This window comes from Mirounga angustirostris, unplaced genomic scaffold (assembly GCF_029215605.1).
Source record: "Mirounga angustirostris isolate CCGP_5_RB_7025 unplaced genomic scaffold, mMirAng1.0.hap1 SCAF_7, whole genome shotgun sequence".
Taxonomy (NCBI): domain Eukaryota; kingdom Metazoa; phylum Chordata; class Mammalia; order Carnivora; family Phocidae; genus Mirounga; species Mirounga angustirostris.
Window position 1 is genome coordinate 62179337 of NW_026991715.1, and position 23681 is coordinate 62203017.

Below are 23681 nucleotides of genomic sequence, written 5' to 3' on the forward strand. Positions count from 1 at the left end.
TTTGCGGAGGGGGTCGTTCTCCAGAGCCAGCCGCCTGCCCCCGCCCCTCTCGCGGGATGGGGCCGCTGAGGGAACGTGGGAACCAATCCCCTAACAGGTGCGGCAGCCCCCGTGCCGGCGCTTCCCCCCCGAAGCCGAAGCCGGGCTCTGCGGGGCTGGGCGGTCCGTCGGCCAGGCTGCGGGTCCGAACCTGGCAGAGCCCTGGGAGCGGCGGCCTCCAGGACCGGACATGGGGGAGGGCAACGTTCGGGGGAAAGGGCGGGTGCTGGAGAGCCCAGGGCCCAGCGGGAAAGCGTGCGAAGCCCGCCTTCAAGGGCAGCGCGGTGGGAGCCAGCGCGCCCTGGCGTCCGAGCGGAGAGTCGGGATTGGCCGAGATGGGCCCCGGCCCCGCCCAGCCCCGAGGCTTTTCAAGGCCAAGGCCGGCCCGGCGGCTTACGCTCCTCAGCTGTTGCGGGCAGCGGGACGTGGGAGACTCCGGCTCCAAGGTCAGTGAGCCCATGAAACCCGACTTTCTTCCTGCACAGCGGGGGCGCTGCTAGAGCCAGTGGGGGGGGTCTTGTGAGCGGTGGGCCGAGGGCTGCGGGCCGGGACCTCTGGCGCCGCGGTGACAGCTCTCACGGCACGGCTCGCGGGCGAGGGATTCGTGGCGACTCCCTGAAGAAGCCGTCGGAGTGCGCGCCTTGCTGCGCGCCCGCTCTTCCCGGCACACACAGGCGCCGGCGGCCATTCCCTGCGACAGCTCTGCAGGGAGGCGCGGCCCTCGGCACCTTGCTTGTCCGCTTGTTTCTGACGGCGCCTTGGGAATTTTTCTTGATGGAGAATCTAAATGTTTCTGCGTTTGGGGCCTTAACCCTCAACTAATGCATTCGTTTCTGGGAGTGATTTTTGATTTTCAACCCCAGCAGCATCAAAAACAGGTGCAAAGAAGTGACTCGGGATAAATAAGTGGGAAAATGAACCTTTTGAGGCCCTCCAAAGGAGCTAATTACTAATTAACCCAACAGCTGGACCCAATTTAAATTGGCTAATACTAGTGCTAGAGAGTCATTTTTGAAATCCCTAATCCATTAATAACGAGCCACGTAACTGGTTTGCCCCCATCAGAGGTAAAAATGCAGCACAGTTGGCCGCAACGTGCTTCGTCTCTGGCAAAATGTGTTTCTTGTTTGCTTGTTGGCTGGGTTGGCTCACGGGGGCTTACGGTCAACCCTGGCTTTGACCCTTGAGTGGATGACATCTCTGGCTTCCCGTGCTCTGGTGGGTGTGGAGAGTGACATGTGCCACCAGAGCAAGCCACCCTCGCTCGGCTGTCCTCAGTGCTGCCCTTGAGACCCTCCCTCAGCACTGCCCTGGCTCTGCGGCCCCGCGCGGGGTCAGCTGCAATCACGTGAGGGGGCAGTTCGCGCCCTTGCGACAAGGTTATGCTCCGTCAGCTGCTGTGCTGTTTCCAGAAGTGCCACTTCTCTTCCGTTTTGGAACTTGTGTCCTTGGTCTGCTAACTCCGCCCAAGAAGAACACAACCACCAACCAGAACTTGGCAAGGGGGCTTCCTGAGTGAGCGGGCTCTCAGAGGATATTTGGGTGTTATTAGCTGTGTGGGTGCTCCACGTCGGCCTCTGCACTTAGAGGTGCTTTCCCCCCCACACCCAGCCTTTAGAGTTAACCCTTCCGTGGGCTAAGACTCCATTTCAGCAAAGGGCCCGAGGGCCACCTGCCTCCACGGACTCTGCCAGTTCATGATGAAATCCTATCCTTAGAGAACGGGCCAGAGGCCAGGTCAGTTTTCCTAAAGGGGTGACTGAGAAAGGTCCAGAAAATCATGGGGTGGGAGGTGGGATGAGGAATGGGGAGTCCTGGGTATTCAGAGGCAGGAGGAGGATTGGTTCTGAGGCAGACTTTGCCCCCTGGCTTAGAGGCCCCGGGGCTCCATCCCTGCCGCAGCCTAGAGGAGCCATTTGTCATCTTTGTGTCAGCTGGGAGTTCCTGCCCCACTGAGCCAGGAATCCTGCAGGGAGCCAGGCCTGAAGGTGACTGTTGAGGTCACAGCGGTGCCCCCTCGCCTTGAGGCCACGCTCAGTCCTTTCCTTGGGCCGCAGAGAAGGCACCCACTCCTTTACAGCATTTCACAAGACTAGATGGCTCCTAACTTACTTACTATCTTCTTGAAAACAATTTACCTGTGAGAGATGAGTCTGGTAATGGTCATACGTGTACGTCAACAGGAGCCCTAGGAGAGGCCTCTGGTTTACAGGGAAGGACTATAAATATCTCCTGCTTATGACTTTCTACTTGCTGAATAGAGCAGAGGTGACCAGCGGTGCCCATGGGTGACCGTGTATCTGGTGGTGGTGAAGTAACTTGAACCCTTTGCTCTCTGGGAGAACTGGAAGGGGACAGCCATTTTCTGCTGGCCTAGTAGACTGGCATCATGGGAATTTGTTCAGAGTGTTCTGTGGAGCTGGTCCAACCCTAAGGATGTCCTCTGTTTTGGGGTGACTCTCTGGAAGGAAGCTGACACGTGGTCCTCCTCTTGCCCTCCACTGCCCTCCAGCCCCGACGAGTTCAAACACGTGGACGCCATGTACAGCTGGATCAGAAATAACAACGAGTCAGCAGAAAGGCACCTGTGGCGTCTTTATCCAGGATATTCAGGAAGACCAGGAATGTCCAAATTGAGGCAGTGACAGAACCCAAGGCCTCCACATTCCAGGATGTGACAGAACCCGACAGAACTCTTAGACCAGGACCCAGACTCCCAGGGTGCCTGCTAGGACAGAGAGAGAAACAGCTCTTGGGCATGGTGACCAAAGGACTTAATATGGTGGTTCTTTTTTTTTTTTTTTTTTTAAGATTTTATTTATTTATTTGAGAGAGAGAGAATGAGAGAGAGCACATGAGAGGGGGGAGGGTCAGAGGGAGAAGCAGACTCCCTGCTGAGCAGGGAGCCCGATGCGGGACTCGATCCCGGGACTCCAGGATCATGACCTGAGCTGAAGGCAGTCGCTCAACCAACTGAGCCACCCAGGCGCCCGGTGGTTCTTATTTTTTAACAGAGCAGGTACTAACAAACAATATTATTGGCTTTTGCTGTGGTCTTGCACCCTGGGTAGAAACCTACCTCTCTTGGAGCCCAGGGATTCTGCCAGATTTTAGCCCTGATGCTGTCAACAGTGCTTTTCACATAGAGGTGTTCCAAGTTAGGGAAACAGAGCCCTTCTATGGGGGGGGGGGGGCGCGCTAGAGACAACGTCCCTCCTCACCCCTGCAGCCCCTCCCCCTGTATAAGGGAGGAGACGGGAAGGGAAGGAGAGAGAAGACAAGCCTATGCCCCACCAGCTTAGAAAAAGGCAGGCTGGCCCAGTGTCCCCTAAATGGCTGGCAGGCACATTGGGCACCTGGTGTCTGAGTGGAGCAGACAGAGGAGCCCTGACATCTGGGCTACCTCAGGAGCCTGAGGACAAGGAAAGAGAATGGCTTATAATATTCCGGGAGTCACATGCTTTGAGGGGACATTCCTGTGTCTAGGAGCTGTTGTGATAAGTGCATTTCTATGGTCTTGGGGAGTCTGAGTGGAGGGTTCTGTGGCACTCCCAGTCCTAAATCACAGGTGCTTTTTGATTACTGATCAGTGCAGAGCTGCCTGTCAAGTGCTGTGGTCTACAAGGAGCCCAAATCCAGGGCCAAAGACACACCTGGTTCAAATCCCAGCTCTTTCAACACGCCTCTAGACCTGGAGCAAGTCACCTAACCTCTCCTGAGCCTCTCTTTCCCCCATCTACGAAATAATGCTTACTTGGCAGGATTGTTGCAAAGATTGAAGACGTTGTTTGTAAGGCCCCTTGCATGGTGCATGGCTCATGGTAGGAGCTCAATAAATGTTAGTTAAAAAAAAAAACAAAAACAAAAGACAACAGGTTTGACTGGGCATGCAGGGATGGAAAGGACATCCCAAGTGCAAAAGCGGAGTAAGGGATCAGAGGTGGGTGAAGCCAGTAGGTGAAGGATTGTCAACTGGGGATAAGATCAAGATCCCCTGATAACAGGGGTCTGGAGAAGAACTTAGGAGCCCAAGTAATTAAATCCATTTAGTCAACTCAGACGTTGGTTTTTAGAGCATGATCAGTGGATCTGAAAGTATGCAGTGGGTTCCTTCTAGAATGTAGTCTTATCTCAGATACAAATAAAACAATTACATGTAACACTTGAAATGGTAAAAACATAAGCTAAAATTAACATTCAGAGAAGGGGCAGACCAGTGCTGGTTGGGATAATCATAAGTGGCTTTTGGGAGAGAGTGGTAACTCCCCCATAGCCTTGGAGTCATTAGGGAGAAAGGACTTGCATATAGTCGGTGCTCACTGCAGCCTGTCACTTAATTCTCACAACACCTGGGAGAGGTCTCCTTGAGCCCATTATATAGATGGAGTTGCTAAGGCTCAGATTCCCAGACCCAGTAGGGGCTTGGAAATCACCTGTGAAGCTCTTTTCAAATGCACATGTGATGGCTCCATTCTTACAGAAACTCATTCAAAAGATACAGTCTAGAAATCTGGACTTCTGACACGCTTCACAGTTGATTTACTTTTTAGCTTGTTACTTTTTTAAATCCTAAAATTCTACATGCTTATTTTTACTAGTGACACAATACAGAGTTCTATTAAGAAAAAAATTAATAATCTGCCTCTTCCAAGTCTCTTGTTCTGAAGTAACCCTTTGAGAAGTATGAATAACCTTCAATACTTTATGTTCACATAAATATATGCAAATGCACATGTATTTATACTGTTATAAAACTAGACCCACTCATTCTCATTGCTATGCAAGTAGTTTTTTCTTTTAACCTAAAAAATATGGTATAGATGTTCATCCAGGTTAAGTGGAGGCAGTTTTAACTAACTCTTTACTAGCTGTGGAATATTCCACCATCTGAATGTGCCACACTTAATACAACCCTTCTCCCTCTGATGGACAGACGACTTCCAGGTTTCATTTGTCCGTTTGCCCCTACAAACAGTGCTCCGTAATCCTCCTGTGAGTCTCTTCCTATATACTGCAGCTTTATTTCTGCAGAATGGATTTTCAAACTGTGATGCTTGGGCCAGTGACTATGCACCTGTTAATAGAGGTTTCTTGGTTCACTTTCCAAAATGTTTGTAGCGTCTCACTGAGCAGTCCAGGTGATTGGATCACAGCCGACAAGGGGAGGGCTATGCAGAGCTGCACCCTGTCTCACCTCCTGCCTCCCTGACCCTCCTCAGCACTACTCAGCAGGAGCCTTTTAAGACCAAAAGAAGGCCTGTCCTTGCCCTTTGCATGGGCCTTTATTTATTGCTCCCTCCAGCTTTATTGAGATGTAATTGGCACGTACCATTGTATAAGCTGAAAGTGTAGATTGTAAAATGATTGCCATCATAGCATTAGCTAACGCCTGTATCGCCTCACATAATTACCCTTTCCATTTTGTGGTGAGAACATCTAAGATCTACTCTCAGCAACTTTCAGGGATCTAATACAGTATGTTAATTATAATTAATCATTATGCTATACGTCAGATAAGTGGAAATAACCTTGGACCAACATCTCTCCATTTCTTCCACTCCCCACCCACTAGTAGCCACCACTCTGCTCTGTTTCTGTGAGTTTTTTAGATTCCATGTAAGTGATGTCATGCAGTGATGTCTTTGATTTCACCTACATAATGTCCTCCAGGCTCACCCATGTTGTAGCAAAGGCAGGATGTCCTTATTTCTCATGGCTAAATACTATTTCATTGTATATATATGCATCTTCTTTATCCATTCATCCAGTAGCAGACACTGGGGTGTTTCATATTGTGGCTATTATGAAAAATGCTGTAACGAACATGTAAATGCAGGTTTCTCTTTGAAGTACTGATTCCATTTTCTTTGAACGTATAACCAGAAGTGGCAATGTTGGATCATATGGTAGTTCTACTTTTTTTTTTTTTTTTAAAGATTTTATTTATTTGACAGCGGCAGTGAGAGAGGGAACACAAGCAGGGGGAGTGGGAGAGGGAGAGGCAGGCTTCCCCCCGAGCAGGGAGCCCGATGCGAGGCTCGATCCCAGGACCCCGGGATCATGACCTGAGCCGAAGGCAGACGCTTAACGACTGAGTCACCCAGGTGCCCCAGTAGTTCTACTTTTTAATTTTTGAGTTATCTCCCCACTGTTTTACATTCCCACCCACAGTGCATAAAGGTTCCCTTTTTATCCACATCCTCACAAATACTTCTCTTGATTTTATTTCTTTATTGAAGTATAACTAACATACAGTGTTATCTTAGTTTCAGGCATACAACATAATGATTGAACAATTCTGTACGTAAGTCAGTGCTCACCGCAGTAAGTGCAGGAGCCATCTGTCGCCAACAGTGTTTTCCGTCTCACTGACTATATTCCCTATGCTCTACTTCTCATCTCTGTAACTTATTTCAAAACTGAAATTATGTACCTCTTCATCCCCCACCCATCTCCCCTCTGGCACCTACCAGTTTGTTCTCTGTATTTGAGTCTGTTTTTGCCTCTTTTTTCTTTGTTCAGTTGTTTTCTCTCTTAAATAGTGAAACCATGTGGTAGTTTTCTTCCTCTGTTTGACTTATTTCACTTAACATTATACCCTGTAGGTCCATCCATGTTGTTGCAAACGGCAAGATCTCCTTTTTTATGGCTGAGTAATACTCCTGTGTATGTGTGCGTGTGTGTGTAGACATACCACTCTTCTTTATCCATTCATCTGTTGATGGGCACTTGGGTTGCTTCCGTATTCTGGGCTGTTGTAAATAATGTTGCAATAAACATAGAAGTACATATATTTCCTTTTGAATTAGTGTTCGTTTTCTTTGGGTAAATACCCATAGTGAAATTACTGGATCCTGTGGTATTTCTGTTTTCAGTTTTGAGGAACCCACACACAGTCTTCCGCAGTGGCTGCACCAATTTGCATTCCCACCAACAAGGGTGTAAAGGGTTCTTTTTTCTCCATATTTGCCAATACCTGTTATTTCTTGTCTTTTTGATTCTAGCCACTCGGATAGGTGTAAGGTGACATCTCATTGTGGTTTTGATTAGCATTTCCATGGTGACTAGTGAGCGTCTTTTCATGTGTCTGTGCACCGTCTGTATGGCATGGGCCTTTATTTAATGATCTCCACAGGAGCAGAATTTCTGACTGGGAGCAGCTAAGTGTAATTGTCCTGCAGAAAAGCTCTTGCTCTCCAGCTCGGGGGTGCCTTGGGCAAGCAGCAGGCTTGAGAAGTCCCTGCGGATGGGGCCTAGAAGGAGAAGCTATGCGGGCTGATGGACATGAGGGCTCCTGGGAGGAAGCCATAGGCACAGAAGCGTTGCAGTCTGGAGGGCAGGAACAGGCCTGGCTTGCCAGGGATGCACCTCCCCGGAGGACCAGGCATCCTCACGAGACAGGGGAGCCGAGGGACAAGGGTCTGTCCTGGCTGAGCAAGCCTAGGAAGGCCCTAGAAGACAGCCTGACCCAGGAAATGGCCGGACTGAGGGGCAGGACAGAAGGTGTCAGACAAAAGCATCCCTGGGAAGAACCCTGTGGGGCTCCAGGCAGGCTCTGTAATCACCCCTCGGGCCTTTCCACACCACTGGCGGGTGTTTGCAGCGTGTTCAACTGATAACTCTGTCAGTCATGAGGAGTGAAGAAGCACGCAGACCACTTCCCTTGGACAAAGCTGGGCTGTTCGCTGAGGTGAAGGGAGAATGTTCTCAAACACTGTGGCAGCAGGTAGAGGGATTGTCTCTGTACTCCTTTTTCATCTTTATTATTATTTTCATTTTATATTTGAGAAAACAAAGACTTGGAAAGCCAAGTAACTTCCTCAGGACAATAGAGAATTGTAAGTGGCAGAACTGGATTCAAATGCAGAATTTCCGGCTTCAGAGCCTCTGATCCTGATGCTACTCCTGTGTCTGTTTATGGCTGCTAGTTCCCTGTCACTGCTGGTGTCCAAAGAGGGCCTGGGTGAGCCCCCAGGAAAGCCCAGTGAGAGGATTTAGGCACAGGTGGATGGTTGGACAATTTCCGTCCTTTCCAGTCTAGACCTCTCTCATGAGGCCTCAATCATATTAAAAGACAGGACGTCCAGGGACACCTGGCTGGCTCAGTCAGTAGAGCATGTGACTTTTGATATCGGGGTTGTGAGTTCAAGCCCAGTGTTTGGTGTGGAGCTTACAAGAAAGAGAGAGAGGGAGGGAGGGAGGGAGGAAGGAAAGAAAAGAATAAAAAAGAAAAGGAAAGGAAAGAAAAAAGAAAAGTCATTCCCTCTGGAATACCTCCCAGGTACCTCCAGTTCAACCTGATCATCCTGCCCTTGCCTATACCCCAAACCTGCTCCCCAGCCAGGATTCCTAGTCAAGTGAAATCCTCCAGTCAGAAACCTGGGAGGCTTCCAAGACTGCTTCATGACTCTCATGCCCGCATCTGACTGGTCACAAAAGCCCCTGAGCCCACCCACTAAGTATCTTGGAACTTCTTCCATCTATCTCCAAGAAGCCTTCCCACCACCATGGCTGAAGCCCGGAACATCTCCTGCCTAGTTTATTCCAGGACACCAGCACCTGATTTCCCTGCCTCTAGACCCTTCTCCCTTTTTCACCAATTTACCAATTTAGTAACATTAGCCACAAGAACTTCTGACACTTACTGCCTGTTCCCTATATATCAATATTTGTGCTGAGAGCTCATTTAATCCTCACAAAACCTCTATGAGTAGGTCCCATGATTAGCCCCATTGTAGAGGTAAGGAAACTGAGCAGCACTTCTCAAATTGTCTGTAGCAAAAGTTGTCATTAATTTCTAAGCCACAGCAGACCAATACATTTGTAAAACATAATAAGGTACAATTACTAGAAAAATAAAATACAGGCATAGAAAATGCCAGCTTAAATTTTCTTAATTAAAATTTCTCTATCAAAGTGCCATAAGCATTCTAAATGCTTACTCCCAATTTTTCACCTTCTCTAGAAAAATCTTGATATATCAGGTAGACTTGGGTCTTCTCCCCTGCTAATTCTCTTTGCTCATGTCACTTTTGATTATAATGATCTGTTTTTACAATGATTTCTCTCTCATTCCAGACCATAAGCTTCTGGAGGGCAGCCCCAGAATCTGACACAGGGATTGATTCTCTAATGTTGTTGAATGGATGGATAGACAGCCAGGCAGATGGACAAATGGATGGATGAATAAATGAGATTCAAGGCAAGCTCTCAGGCTGCAATGTGATCTCCACTGGGGAGGCTGCGTTCACACTTTGCACGGGCCCCTCACTGAGTGGTTGTCCTTGGCCTCATTAGGTCTGTCCCTGGAAGCTGCAAGTGTTCTGGAATCTAGAATCAGTCAGGGTTGTGCCCAAATCATGGGTTTTCCTTGGGCCTTTGGGGAGAGTCAGCCACCACAAATCCTAGGCAGATTCAGCCCCAGTTTAATTCAACTCTAAATTTCAGGACAATTGCTTTCCATAGAGTTCCTCCAAAGCCAAATTTAGATCAGTGACTGTGGCCCAGGATGCCATGTCCTCATCCTGAAGATTTTGGCCCTAGGCATGGAACAGGGGTATAGCCTTCATTCCTCCCTTAGTCATTGTTTCTGCTCCAATCCTTGGTCGTTTGTGACCTGGTACTAGTCACAGGGCAGGTGGGGGCAATATGTCTGATCAAAACCAGACAAGCGCAGTGTAGCTGTGTGGTGTGGTCTCAAACCAGACCATGCCCTCCCAGGGGCTCCCACGGGGCACTGGCTTCCATGGCAGAACGCCTATCCCATGATCTGCACCGGTTCCGACCACGGCCTGGGAGAACAGACTGCTGGCCTTGAATTCCAGCATTGCCACTCACGAACTTTGTGGTTTGGGGCAAGTTACAAGTTACCTTTCTTTACCTCCATTTGCGTATCTGTGAAATGGGGATAATAAGAGTATCAACCTCATGGGTCTGTTGTGAGGATTAAGTGGGGGTAATAACCACAAAGCCCAGCACATCACGAGTGCTACACAGAGGAGTTTTCCCCTCAGACTGTGAGCACTGTAAAAGCTGCCCCATAATAAGCACTTAAATATTTATCAAACAAATAAATAAAAAGATACCTATCTTCACCACCTCATTGTCCTGTCTTCTTCCCTCTCCCTTCATCACTGCCCACTGTGACTTCTCTCCACCTGAAGCATGTCAGTGTCATTCACAGTGACTTCGACCCACACCGTCTGACTACTTCGGGAAGTCCTTGGTCAGTGGTATTCCTAGAGGGTGGAGGAAGCCCTGAGGGTTCACCCTCTGAGTGTTGCTTCCCCTCAGGGGGAGCCAGAACAATGCCTGTGTGCTGCTTGGCTATTTGGCCCGGAGCCCCCTGTGGAGACCCTGATGGAGAGAAACCATTCAGTACCCCTGAGAAACTGTGAGGGACCAAGGCAGCTAGAACTGGCTGGCTGCTGTATTCCTTGGGACACAAGGGGGTTGGCTCTATCCCAACATACTGTAATACTCTTTATTATTAAATCTTATAAGTAAAAAAGGATCTTCATTTAAATGAGTGCCTACTGAAACTCATACGTGCTTTTCCTTTATGTGTGTTACCTTGGGCTTTTAGTTAACCTCTCTGTTTTTGAGTTCCCTCCTCTGTGACAGGGGGCAAGATAGCTGCTCCTTGGGGTTATCGTGGGGAAAGTACCTGGCTTTGAAAATTCTAATTTTGATTTTCCTCCCTTATTAAGATGTGGAAAAAAATTTTAATAACTACAGTTATCCAACAGTGAAATGGGTTGCTTTAGGAAGTGGTAAGATGCCCAGCTCTGCTGGGGTTTAAGGAGGGCTGAAGGGAAAAGGGGTGCCTGCATTCAGGCTGAGCTCAATGACTGCTCATGTCCCTTCTAACTCGGGGTCTCTATGTTCATTCTCTCTCTTACCCAGCATTTATTACAAACCTTCATGTGCAGGCCAGTGAGCTTGAGAACCAAAAAAAATTGTGACCTCATCCTGTGGTCTTTGGATCTTGTCTCTTCGAAGTGTGGGATCAGTGCTGAGGGATGTCCACCCTTGCCGGCGCCCTGCTGAGGTCCTGACACAGTACTCCCCCATGTGTAGGAAGGGGAGGAAACCAAGTTATCGCTCCCTAGTGAAAAAAGGGAAAGAGCCACTCCTCTTTTCTTGGAGCATTTCCTTTGGAAAACTTGTAAATTCTTTCTCTGTCCCTTTGAGATGTATATAAATCTCTTTAAGAGGAGTAAGCCTCCAGGCAGTTTTACAACCTAGAAATGTTTTTCTCAACGGCCTGGGAGCCATCTCTTTGAAATGTGTACATCAAGGAAGATAGGCCCCTACCTCCCAGTCTCGGGGGGGATGCTAGTGGTTCAACTTCGGTGCCAGCCTCCAAGGTTTAAGTAAAACTACCTGCTGTCAAAGAGACCAGAGAAGCTTATTTTTCCTTTGGCTAAAGGCAATTAGCTAGCACGAATGGCCACCCCAATTTCAGGTGAACTTAGGGTAAGCTCTGTGTCACAAATAGTGCTGTCATGGCTTCTTCCTTGAGTTACCTCGAGAACACGTAGGTAACGGTTCTATCAGCATGGTTCTCGAAAAGGGTGAGATTTTGTTCTGTTTTGGCAATTTCTTTAGTGGACTGCCTGTGAGGAGCATCACAGCCTGGCTTAATGCTTAGTAATAAAATTCTTTCCTGTGTTTTGTGGAGAGGCATTTCTGGATGACAGATTGGAGTTAAATTTCCCCAATACCCAGCACTGGCTCCTCAGCTGCCCCTTCCTTCCCCGCCTGCCTACACAGTCAGAGGAGTCCTGATGGAAGGAAGGCCACGCACACGAGGCCTCAGGCTTTGCCTGTTTCCTGCGGGACACCCTCTCCCGGACCTCCCTGGGAAACAGCTGGGCTCGGGCTGAGTGGGCTCTCACGGGGCGGTCTGTTATGGTTGAAAGATGAGGAGCCCGCATTGGGCTGCTCTGCTCTTGGGTGGCTTGTAGAGACCAGGAACCAGAGCAGGGAAGTGCTGAAATCCAGCCTACCAGCCTCGCTTGGTTGCTTTTATGATAGGATTTCAAAATCAATAGGTGAAGGGGACGGGATGTGTTTAATGTAAGTAGTTTTTTTTTTTTTCTTCTTCTTAATTTCGTAAGCTAGCTTCCTGGGTCAAAACTTGAGTCTAAGCTGGCTTAGATACTGGGCCTGAGGCTTTATAGCAAATTAAAAGTGAGAAGTACTTGGGGGCAAAGGAGCCAGGCAAGAAGGGTAAAGGTGCTTTGGGAGATAGCCCAAGGAAAAGGGCTCACTCCCTTAGACCTACGTGGATTGTCTGAAAGGAGATAAGCAGGAGGCTGTAAGATTTCCTTCTTCTGGAAATCAGGCAAAGCATGGCTCAAAAATAGGTCAGAGAAGAAATGTTTATTGATGGGCTACTATGTGCAAGGATCTGTGACAGGTAGGTAGGTTCCTGGACTTGAAGATTTTAGCCATCGGCTGGGAAGACAGCGCATAGTGGGCAGTTCCTTAACATGACAAGAACTACAGGACAGTTGAATTCACCAGCAGGTGTCAAACACCTGTGCAGCATACGTGGAAATGAATGAGCAGCCCAGGAGTGCTGTGGAAACGTAGAGAGCAAGCAGTCACCTTGGGCTAGGCGGGGCACAGAGAAGTTTCCGGCAGACTGAGGCACCAGGCTCTGGTTCAGTCACAAGAAGGATGGACAGTAAAGTCTAAACTGGAGGGGTGGTAAGAAGCAATACTTAAGCAAACAGTAATAATTTCACCAAAACAAATGAGTATGGTTTATAGTAAATAGCACAAAAGCACACGAAGTAAACTGATTTTTACTTATTTAAAATTTTTTTATTTAAATTCAATTTAGTTGACGTATAGTATATTATTCGTTTCAGGGGTAGAATTAAATGATTCATCAGTCATATTAACACCCAGTGCTCGTTATATCATGTGCCCTCCTTGATGTCCATCACCCAGTTACCCCATGCCCCCACCCTTATCCGCCTCCAGCAACCCTCAGTTTGTTTTCTATGATTAACTCTCTTATGGTTTGCCTCCCTGTTTTGGTATTTTAAAATACATCTATTTTATAGAGTATATATTTTATATATCTGTATTAGAATATGTTAGATATATAGTATATATAATAACAGATATATCAGAGAGCTCAGTACGGAGCTCAAGAGCTCTCATCCTGAAAGTCAGGCTGGTGCACTGTGGCCAGGGTGTTCTGGGCCCCATGACAGTCCCTGAATGTGTGTGTACATGTGCTGTGTGAGCTTTCATAAAGTTCCCAAGAGTTTATTTAGCTGACATTTGCCTCTTTCCCCCCAAAGAAGTCTGGATCCTCCTCCCAGGACACTGGCCACTGGGTGTCCTAAGGCTGAGGGAAGCTGGCTTCCAAACTTCTCCATTGCCTGTGTTCTTGGCCCGTCCACTCGTCCTCCGACTGGCCCAGTTCTCCGGCCTCACATCCCCCACTGTGCCCACTCAGTTGACACGAGCATTCTCATGTGGATCCTGGCAAGCCTCAGAGCGGCTTCCTACCCCAGCAAGAAGGATCCAGAATGTATCTGTTAAATAATGCTCCTGAGAGCCTGCTGAGTGCCCGGTGCTGTGCTAGGCAATGGTGATAAAACAGTGAGCAAAAGAAGCCAAGTTCCTTCCCTTGGGGGGCCTATCATTTATTTGGGGGAGATGGTCAGTAAACAAAGCAGATAAAATAACGAGAGGTGGGGACAAGTGCAAAGAAGGAAACAAAAAGGGTATTATTCAGAGAAACTGGGAATGATGCCTAATTTCAAGCAGGCTGTCAGGCAAAAAGAACAGCAAAAGCCAAAGCCTTAAAGTGGAGCCCTCTCCCCCTCCTAAGGGTGTCTGGATGCGGAGGCCTTTGTCCCTGGAGAAGCACCACAGCTGCTCTGGCCCCTCGTCTCCTCTCTCCACCCATCTCCTTACAGAACAGTTCAATAGGTTATGCCAATGCTTGGGGCATGGAGAGAATCAAAAAAATTAAAAAGCTGTGCAAGGAAGCTTCAGATTGCTCTATGCTTCAAACTTTGGTCCTGGTGGTTTCACAAGACAGACTGACTTACAGAACCACCATGTTTGGAAATTAGGCAAAGCCCAATCCTGACCACTTTGGTGGCCATGGGTTATCTCTTATATACCTTTTCCCAGCTTGACTGATTTATGTCACAGGTTACCTACCATCTTACCATCTGTGCAAATAACAAATCCAGCCTCTTGGAAGCAGGGGCTTCAGCTGCAGATAGGGGGGCTTATGGTAATATTTGGGACCTCCCAGGTAACAGAGTCTGTAAGACAAAGCCTGTGAAGCTTTTCAAAGACTAACTTTTAACACACAACAGAGATTTCATTTAGTCACGAGGAAAAACGGTTTTATTGCAAGCGTGGCTCTGGGTTTTTGGGGAGCAGCTGCTCCCAGGGTCCCTAGGCTGTTTGATGAGACCCTTAGCTCAGTCTCACTCTCAAGTTTTTCGATGGCATCTCAACAGTGAAATTCAGTGTTGCTATGTGTCCTGAAAAGAGAGGAACATAGAGTCAAGGAAGCAGGAAATCTTCACTTCACCAAAACTCTGAGTCTGTGGCAATTCTCTACAAGGAATGCAAGCAAGAGCACTAAAGATTTTCAGCTCCAGGATGGCTTAGGTTGCTTCCACCAAAGCCTCCACAGGATTATTGGCAGGAATCTTATGTCATGGCTCGGACAAGAGGACAATGTTGGAACTCTTGGATATAAATTGATATTATTTCCAGAAACAAGATATAGATATGACATTTCAAACATGATTAATTTGAGTTAGACACCCACCTACACATCACTCTCACATGGAAGAAGACCTTTGAAGACCACCAGTTGTCAATGGGGTGCCCATGACACCATTCCCTCCTCTTTCTCCTGACTCTGCCTAAGACTGGTCTTCTCAAGCAGACTCTGATGTGAACACATACCAGTGTCCAAGCAAAGTAAGGAAAGAAAAAGATTAAGACATTTGAGTCAAGCTCAGAAACAAATGGACTTCTTAGTCTGAACTGTCCTAGCTTATTTTTTGGCCCTTATATTTCCTGGAAAGAATTTAGACAAAGCTTCCTTCTACTTTGATGAGTTCTATGATAAACCTCAGATGACAGCATTATCTTTCCACTCAGGAAGGCGGCTGGAGGGTGTGGACGCAGCTAAGACGGAACGGAAAGATGTACATTAGTACTGCCTGTCACACGCAAGGGCCAGCAAGTATTGGGACAGTTCTCTGAGGAGCCCTCACCTACTCTTGGAAGGAGACCAACAACAGCCGAAGTCGTGTGATGAGATTACTGTTGGGCCAGTCCAAGTCCCTAGGACAACTTTAGGAAATGGCCCATTTATCTTGTCTGAGGATTACTAATTTCTGTTGTCTTTAGGACTCAGGGAATTGTTTTTAGACATTAGCACAGAAGAACGGCTCTCTGATAATCTGATTTCCTGGGCTAGCGCAGAAAAATAACATCCTAAATTTTTTCAAGGACTCTGGTGCTTTTGGTTGAGATATTCAAGTTTCTCCTTAGAATTGCCCAAACAGATGTTAAATAGAGACTTTTAGGTGGAGATTCTGGAAGCATAAAGTTCATAGACTGATCCCAGTTCCCAAAATACAATCAAGGAAGAAAGTGAACCTCACCAGGCTGCTCTTAGAATTGTGTGTAAGGCTATGCCGAACTCACCTTATTAAAAGCTTACCTTCCACTGGGTGGCCCAGGTTTTCAGCCACAGCCATACATATCAGTGGGCTCTTTGCAGGGGTTAAGCTTGAAGGATCTTGGAGCAGTCCTTGGAACCTTCTAACTATTAGGGAAAAAATTCCACACTCCCTGTATTTGAGCATCACAGAGATGAACATAAGAGAGAGTACTTACAGTGATCTGTTCTATTGTTCTGCACTCAACAACCCACATTAAATAGCTCCCTGCTGGGTGATGCTGTGGATTAACTGGTCCTTCGGATCTCTGGGCAATAGCAGACACAGCAGGGTATCTGTCTGGGCAGGTCCTTATCCTGATTTTCATTCTTTGTTGATATTGAATACATCTAAACAAATACTTACATATGTCTTCTACATTTTATCGGCATCTCAGGCTGTCCTTCTAATGTCTGTTTCTTCCTAAAGTATATATTTTAGTGGTTCCTTTGTTAATGATCTCTTTATTTTCATTCTCATTTTTATTTATTTTTTTTGTTTGTTTTGTTTTTTAAAGATTTTATTTATTTATTTGAGAGAGAGAGAATGAGAGAGAGCAAGCACATGAGAGGGGGGAGGGTCAGAGGGAGAAGCAGACTCCCCGCCGAGCAGGGAGCCCGATGCGGGACTTGATCCAGGGACTCCAGGATCATGACCTGAGCCGAAGGCAGTCGCTTAACCAACTGAGCCACCCAGGCGCCCAGTCATTCTCATTTTTAAAAGATAGTTTGACTCTGTTGACTCCCCATTCCTCCTTGTGTGCTTGCTGGTCTTTGAGAGCTTGTTACTTGATCTTCATCTGTAGGAAACCAGAGCCTAAACTGAGTGTACTTTCCTTAGAGAGGATTTGTTTCTGCTTCTGCTGGGAGCCAGGGATTTGGGGTCTGCTGACCTTGGGCCACTTTAACCCCTCTCAAGGGTCCTAGCTCACTAGGGGAGTCACAGATGGAGCTCTCCACCTCACTGCTGGCATCCTGACCTTAGTGCTCAGATGGACATCTGTCCTCAAGATAACCCAAACCTCCTCGCTTGTTACCCCGAGCTCTGCCACCAGCTCATTTGCAGTGAGTGGAGTGGGAGGGTAGGACTCAGAGACTCCCTCTACTTCTTCCAAGCCCAGGAACCCGTCCTATTCAGGCTCTCCTCACTGTGCAGTGGCGGGTTCCAAAGGAGCACCTGGTCTGTCACATAGCCAGCAGCGGAAGTCCTGTGTTTATTTTTCCTGTATTCTCAACTGGAGAAAATGGCAATGGACTTCAGGCAGTTGGACATCCACAGTGTCTACAACTACGCACATTTCCGCAAGCAGTGTGAAGGGTTATGGGTGAGAAAGGAAGAAAGAGAAAAACCAAACCAAAAGAGAGGCAGTGGCTCCTTGCAGTTCTTTCTCTTTGCCTGGCGATCGCTGTGCTGGGGCTCAGGGCTACCCGGGGAGCTTGTCTAATCCAGTTTCTCTGCTTTCAGACACTCATCCAAGAGGAAGGATGACCAGTGCCTTCTCTAAGTTGCTCACTGGCCGCAATGCTCCTCTGTTACTTGCTACCGTGGGCACGAGTGCCCTAGCCACTGGGTACCTGCTGAACCGGCAGAACGTGTGTGCTGAGGCCCGGGAGCACCACCGGATGTTCCCGCCAAGGTAAGAACTCCTGGTGTCAGCCAGAAATATGCTTTGCCCTGCCAGAAACCGTCAGCAAGGGTCCTTCTTGTTGCTTTTGAGAATGACTAAGTCAAACTGACCATCACTGTTGACACAAAGCACAGTGACCTGTGGTGAATCCAAGAAAGTGTAGTGTTCTCATTCCTGCCCAGAGCTTGGGGTCTAACGGAATAGTAATCATACTCATAATGAACATTGGTTGAGCACTTTGATGTGTGTTAAGCGCTATATATGGAGTATCTATTTCATTCATCTTAGCATCCCTTTGTGGTAAAATGGAGACTTAGAAAAATGAAGCAGTGCCCAAGTTCACACACCTAGTGCAGCCAAATGCAAACCCAAGGACCCTGATTCCAGGCCCATGCTTCACTCACTGCCGTCCCACTTTCTGGAGAATGATGTTGTGGTACTGATGTTAAGGATCAGCTTTAAAGGCCATTGCAGATGGCAAGTGGGGAAGTGGCATGAAGATGGACATGATTTCTCAGCCCTTGGCTCCTCGCCACGGATGAGACCGCGCACACTGCATAGAGTTGGCAGGCAGTGCTGACTTCACAAGATTCCGCAGAGGCAGGTGTGGAGGAGACAGACCAGGAAGACTTGATGGTCTTCTCAGAGATACTCATTGGCTCTTGTGGGAATCCAGATCTCTGAGGGAACTACCGACATCTACCATGTACCTCAGGAATTCCTGAGGTGAGATTACCTGTGTTTGCGCCCATGGGAGTCCTGAATCCCTTGTTCTTCAGCCAGGACACATCCCGGCGTAAGAGAGCGCCTCACTTTACTTCCTTCTGTGTACTGTTCCAACAGATATGTACTGAATGCCCGTTTCTGTAGCCAGCCACTGCTCTCAGCAAAGCAGACCCAGTCTGCTCTCATGGAACTTGCACCACAGATAGAGGACAGATAAATAACTGAATTTCTATGTAGCTCCACCTGCAGGTTCCTAGTCTCTCCATCACAGACCTAAGGGACCAAAATGTGGTTACTGCATTTTACCAGAACATCTGGGTTAAAAAAAAAAAAAAATTTGCATGGAATTTCCATTTATTATTTAATTTTCACTCTGTCTCCCCTTTCCAGTAAGCCATGGTCTGTGGGCTCCTGCAGCCAGCATCATGGAATCCTTAAGCAGGGCCAGGTCTCCTTCTTGGGCTGTTCAGGGGACTGTTTTTTCTTTTTCTTTTTTTTTTTTTTAAAGATTTTTATTTATTTGACAGAGACACAGCGAGAAAGGGAACACAAGCAGGGGGAGTGGGAGAGGGAGAAGCAGACTTCCTGCGAGCAGGGAGCCCGATGTGGGGCTTGATCCCAGGACCCCGGGATCATGACCTGAGCCGAAGGCAGACACTTAATGACTGAGCCACCCAGGCATCCCTTAATCTGGCTTAAAGTCATGACTCCTAGACACGTGTCCCCCTGCCCACTGGCCAAAGAGAGCCTGGTGGAAGGATGGCCAGAAACAAAGCCTTTTCGCAGGCCACTTCCCTCAGGCACCGCTCACTGAAAGCCTCTCCCCTCCGCGTGCAGTGCAGACTACCCTGATCTGCGAAAGCACAACAACTGCATGGCCGAGTGCCTCACCCCGACCATCTACGCCAAGCTCCGCAACAAGGTGACACCCAATGGCTACACCCTGGACCAGTGTATCCAGACTGGAGTGGACAACCCTGGCCACCCCTTCATAAAGACTGTGGGCATGGTGGCTGGTGATGAGGAGTCCTATGAGGTAAAACTTGGCTGCTAATTCCAGAGTGGGGGGTGGTGGTGCTCTGGGTCCCAGAGTCCTTCTCTTCTCTGTGGGGCCAGCATTCATAAAGGGAAGCCAGCTTCAGCAGAACATCTGGAATGCTTTCTGGAACAAGAAGGTCTACAACTTCCCAGGGATAAGGCTTCCTTTGTTGCGGCTCTAGTATCCCACCTCACGGAGCAATGAGTTACACGACAGGGCTCTCTGAGACTGTCAAGGGGATGAATTGGTACAGACAAAATCTTGTAATTTATTGGTGATACATATGCACCAAAAAGACATTAGGACATGGTGTGTTTGTGGCTAGACTTTATTGAGGAAGGAGGATGGTGTGTGTCTTTAGCTTGGGAATTGCTGATCACACAACCACTGTAGCTTAGATGACTGAGTTCATCACGTTTCTCAGAGGAATCCCAGGATCTCCGTGTCTTCATCCTTGGGGCAGAAGCACAGGATGGTCTGCTGCTAGGGCAGCTCAGTCACCATGCAGGCCTCGTCACAGAGCTACCTCTAAACCACGGCAAATGGCAGGGAGCTGAAGGCAGTTCCCTGGGAGAACAGCCATCAAGAGGAGGGACGGGGTCCTGCTGGTTAACAAGACTGGTAGTTCATTCACACAGAGCAGTGCGCTGCTCTGGGCCCCCAGAGTCTCAGACCAGAACTGGCTCCTGGGACCCCATGTGCTGCCCCACCCCTGGCCACCCACTTCCCACAGCTCCCAGAGGCAGCAGGCACTCCGTTGTGACTTCTTAACATTATCTTACCTAAAGGATATACCTGAAGTTTTTGCTTTTTAAAAAAATAGATTTTGCACAAGATAGTTTGGGCTCGGGAAGGACTGCAGGGTGAGAGGTCCTGGCTTTGCCCTGAGCGCTGCTGTGCACTTCTCTTGTAGCGCAGCTGGTTTTCCGTGAATTTACTATGTTCACACTCCCGAACCTGATCATCTCTTTGACCACAAAACCGCTTGTGGCACTTCTGCTCTGGCAGCTGCTTTCATCTTACAAAGAAAGGACTGCTGGGGAAAAACCTCAAGTCCTTAAACACAAGGCTTTCTTGCTCAGTGTCATGGCAGTAAGCTTGGCAGAATCACTCACTAGGGAGGTGGCCTGTCATTGCTGCTGTTATTGGTAACCATCAATCCACCACCCCCATTTCCTGCGTGGTAGCACTGAGAACGACAGAGGAGGGCGGCAGCTTTGGCGCTTAAGGGAGGAAGGGGCAAATGAAAGGGATGACCTCTTAATAGATGACCCAATTAAAGAGGAAACAAGTGTGTCTTCCCTTCTACAGGTGTTTGCCGACCTTTTCGATCCTGTCATCAAGCTAAGGCACAATGGCTACGACCCCAAGGTGATGAAGCACTCCACGGATCTGGATGCATCCAAGGTAGGCTGCAGCCCCCCGTGCTTTCCCAGGAAGCTGGCACTCCAGAGCCTGAAATGAGGGGCACCTGCGAGGAGGCTGACTCAGCCGGGCTCAGATGCCCTCTGCAAGCTCTGGGATGGCCCTGGCAGAGCACACCCCCTGCAGGGGCAAGGAGGTCAGAAAGGTCCCCAAGTCTTTCTTTAATCAGGACCAGAGGGTGGTGTTGGCCAGTGAGAGCTGTAAGCCTTTCCTAAAGCAGTTCCTTTTTTTTATCCTGCACCTAGTGGGGTAAAGGATTCCGGATGGCACTGCATAAAGTAGCTCGGCCCCGTATCTATGCGACCCCCACCCTGTAATTCCAACATGTGTCCAGCATGTTGTACACAGGGTCTGAGGGCCCCCCGTCGGGGGTGCTGCAGGTCAGTGGGCTGGAACCACGGTGGTCGTGGCGGGACTGTAGTCCACAGCTGGCCGTGCTCACTCTGGGCGCCCTCTGCTCCGGCAGATCACGCAGGGGCAGTTTGACGAGCGCTACGTGCTGTCCTCTCGGGTACGCACAGGCCGCAGCATCCGCGGGCTGAGCCTGCCGCCTGCCTGCACCCGGGCTGAGCGACGGGAGGTGGAGAACGTGGCCATCATGGCCCTGCAGGGCCTCAAAGGGGACCTGGCAGGCCGCTACTACAAGCTGTCTGAGATGACCGAGCAGGACCAGCAACAGCTCATAGACGTGAGTGGCCCTTGAACCATCTGGCCCTGCCTGGGGTGGGGCTGTGCCCAGAGCCCTCATGGGCACCGTGAGGCCTCATGGGGAGCTTGCTGGGACTTCATCCTGTTCAGTATAAGGAAGGAAAATGAGGCCTTAACACTTTAGGTCAAGCCACAGAAATGGTCTGTGGTTAAATCTGCAGAGGAAACTCCACTATGGAGCTGGGGGGTTGGGGATCCATGGGTGGAGGTTAAATGGAAGATCCCTTTGCTTGTTGAGAATGGTCTCCATTGCCATTCCCAAAGAAAGTCCTGGAAGCTAGGAAAATCTGGAAAGGAAGTTACCGAGGTGGAAGGTCTGCCCTGAGTCCCATTGGGGCCGCTCTGGGATTTCTGCTGCCTCCATGAATCCTCGACAGCTTCCCTCTAACACTAGGGGAGACAAGACTCAAGTCCTTCTACTTATTTTCCCTGTAGCATAGCTAAAAACGGATAGCAGTTTCAAAAGTAACTTTTACTTTAACTCTGAAGAAAAGCAGAAGCAACGTATCTGTCGTTTTAGAAGATGTAATGCCACAAAATATGCCCCACTGCCAAACTAGATGAGCTAGCTTTGTAGTCTCTATGGGCCTCAGTCTCCTGGTCTCTGCAGCTGGCAGGCCAACCCTCTGCCTGCTCTGTTAGAGAATAAGCCCTCCTCGGCCTCCAGCAGCCACTGGTGGTTTCCAGCATAAGGCCACAAAGTCCTCTCTGGCTAATGTCTCCCACACCTTCCACTCAGACTGTAGAAGGCCTTCCCTCTCCATATCTTTTCTTACCTCAACGTAATCAAATTTGAATACATGGTAGCCAGATTCATGTTCTTACTGTATACACACAGTCTTACTGTATACACATCAGTCTCTTGACAGTGATTTTGATAGGAAGAGTAGGATACTGTAGTTTAAGGCACAAGCTTGGGAGTCATACAGGTCTAGGTTTGAATCTAGGCTCTGTCACTTCCTAGCTGTGTGATACTGGGTAGGTTGTTTTCTCACTCTGAATCTGTTTTCCTCACTCATAAAATAAAATGATTATATTTGCCTCATGGTATTGTGAGGATTCAGGAAAATAAAAGCACACAGCATAGAGCCTGGCACATAGCGAGCACTGAATTAATGGTAGATATTTCTATTTGTAAACCATTATTTTACATCTCCAATACTTTTTATTGAAAGGAAGAATACTAATAAAAGCCCTGATAATGCCGGCCACATAGAGAATAGTGGCTGTGTATACGACTTTCCCGGAACGCGTCCTTCACTTACTGCCCGCTCTGTCACTGGTGCGGGTGGGTAGACATAATCCATAGTGATTAAGTATTTCCATCTGGGCTAAGCCAGTGGTTTTCAGCCTTAGCTGTACACTAGAATCACCTGAAGAGCTTTAAAAAAATCCCACTCTCCAGGCCACACCCCATAACAATTAGGACAGAATCTCTGGGGGGGGCAGGAACTGGGCATTTGTATTTTTTTAAAAGCCCCCATGTTGTTCCAGTGGGCAGCCAAGGCTGAAAACCACTGCCTGACAGACCGGGCATGTGTAGGTGTGTCTGATCTCATCATTTTCTCCTTTCTGCTTTGTCCCTTTCCGCCTGCAGGACCACTTTCTATTTGATAAGCCAGTATCCCCTTTACTAACATGTGCTGGGATGGCCCGTGACTGGCCAGATGCCAGGGGAATCTGGTATGGACATAGGATTTTCACATTTGCAGTGTGTGCAGAGGATTTCCTTCAGATCACCTGCTTGTCCTAACCTGAAGTTGCTGTGACCTGCAGTTGACAGCATGCCCGGCTTGAGTTAAATGGAGGGGAGAGAGATTGTAGAAATTGTGTGTGTGTGTGTGATTCCAAAGTATTATGATGTTTCTTAAGATGTGTAAGAATGTTCGCTAGTTTGCATGAATTATGCATGAGAAAAAAGACTATTTTTAAGAAAAATTAGCTTCATATTATTTGACCTCACAGAGAATGTTTCATGACATTAAAACAAAAGAGCAGAAAATGAAAAATATTGAGGACTTAAGCAAAACCCTACAAGGAAGAATGGATATCAAGTATACACGTATTTTATCTTGGCCAAAGTCCTCAGTCCACTTTGATTCCTGTACTTTGGTAGGTTATTTTGACACTCTCCAAAGGAGCTGCGCTAAGTGTGTTCATGAGCAGTTGCTCCGTGTGTGTGGACAGGCAGGATCTATGCAGCAAACGTGTGAAATCTTCTGCACCCCAAACATCTGGGGCTGCAGGTAAAAAAACTTCCTTGAAGTGCCACAAGATTTTGGTTGAGCTTATTGTAGGAGAACACTCTTGTTAGTGTTGAAGCCAAATGTTATCCATAGTTGAATTACTGCCCTCCTTGTCCAAGGACTGGGGAAGATGATATTCTTGTTGG

The 23681-nt window shown here is 48.2% G+C and overlaps 1 protein-coding gene across 1 annotated transcript in view; it reads left to right on the forward strand.

Moving 5' to 3' along the window:
* The first annotated feature begins 376 nt into the window (after positions 1-376).
* CKMT2 (creatine kinase, mitochondrial 2) overlaps positions 377-23681 on the forward strand; it is a 31645-nt gene continuing 8340 nt past the window's right edge. The window contains exons 1-6 of the mRNA XM_064596312.1: positions 377-485; positions 17229-17400; positions 18955-19153; positions 20468-20563; positions 21048-21269; positions 22887-22972. Of these exons, the coding sequence (XP_064452382.1) occupies positions 17249-17400; positions 18955-19153; positions 20468-20563; positions 21048-21269; positions 22887-22972 (755 nt within the window). The 5' untranslated portion in view covers positions 377-485; positions 17229-17248. The remainder of the gene's footprint in view (positions 486-17228; positions 17401-18954; positions 19154-20467; positions 20564-21047; positions 21270-22886; positions 22973-23681) is intronic.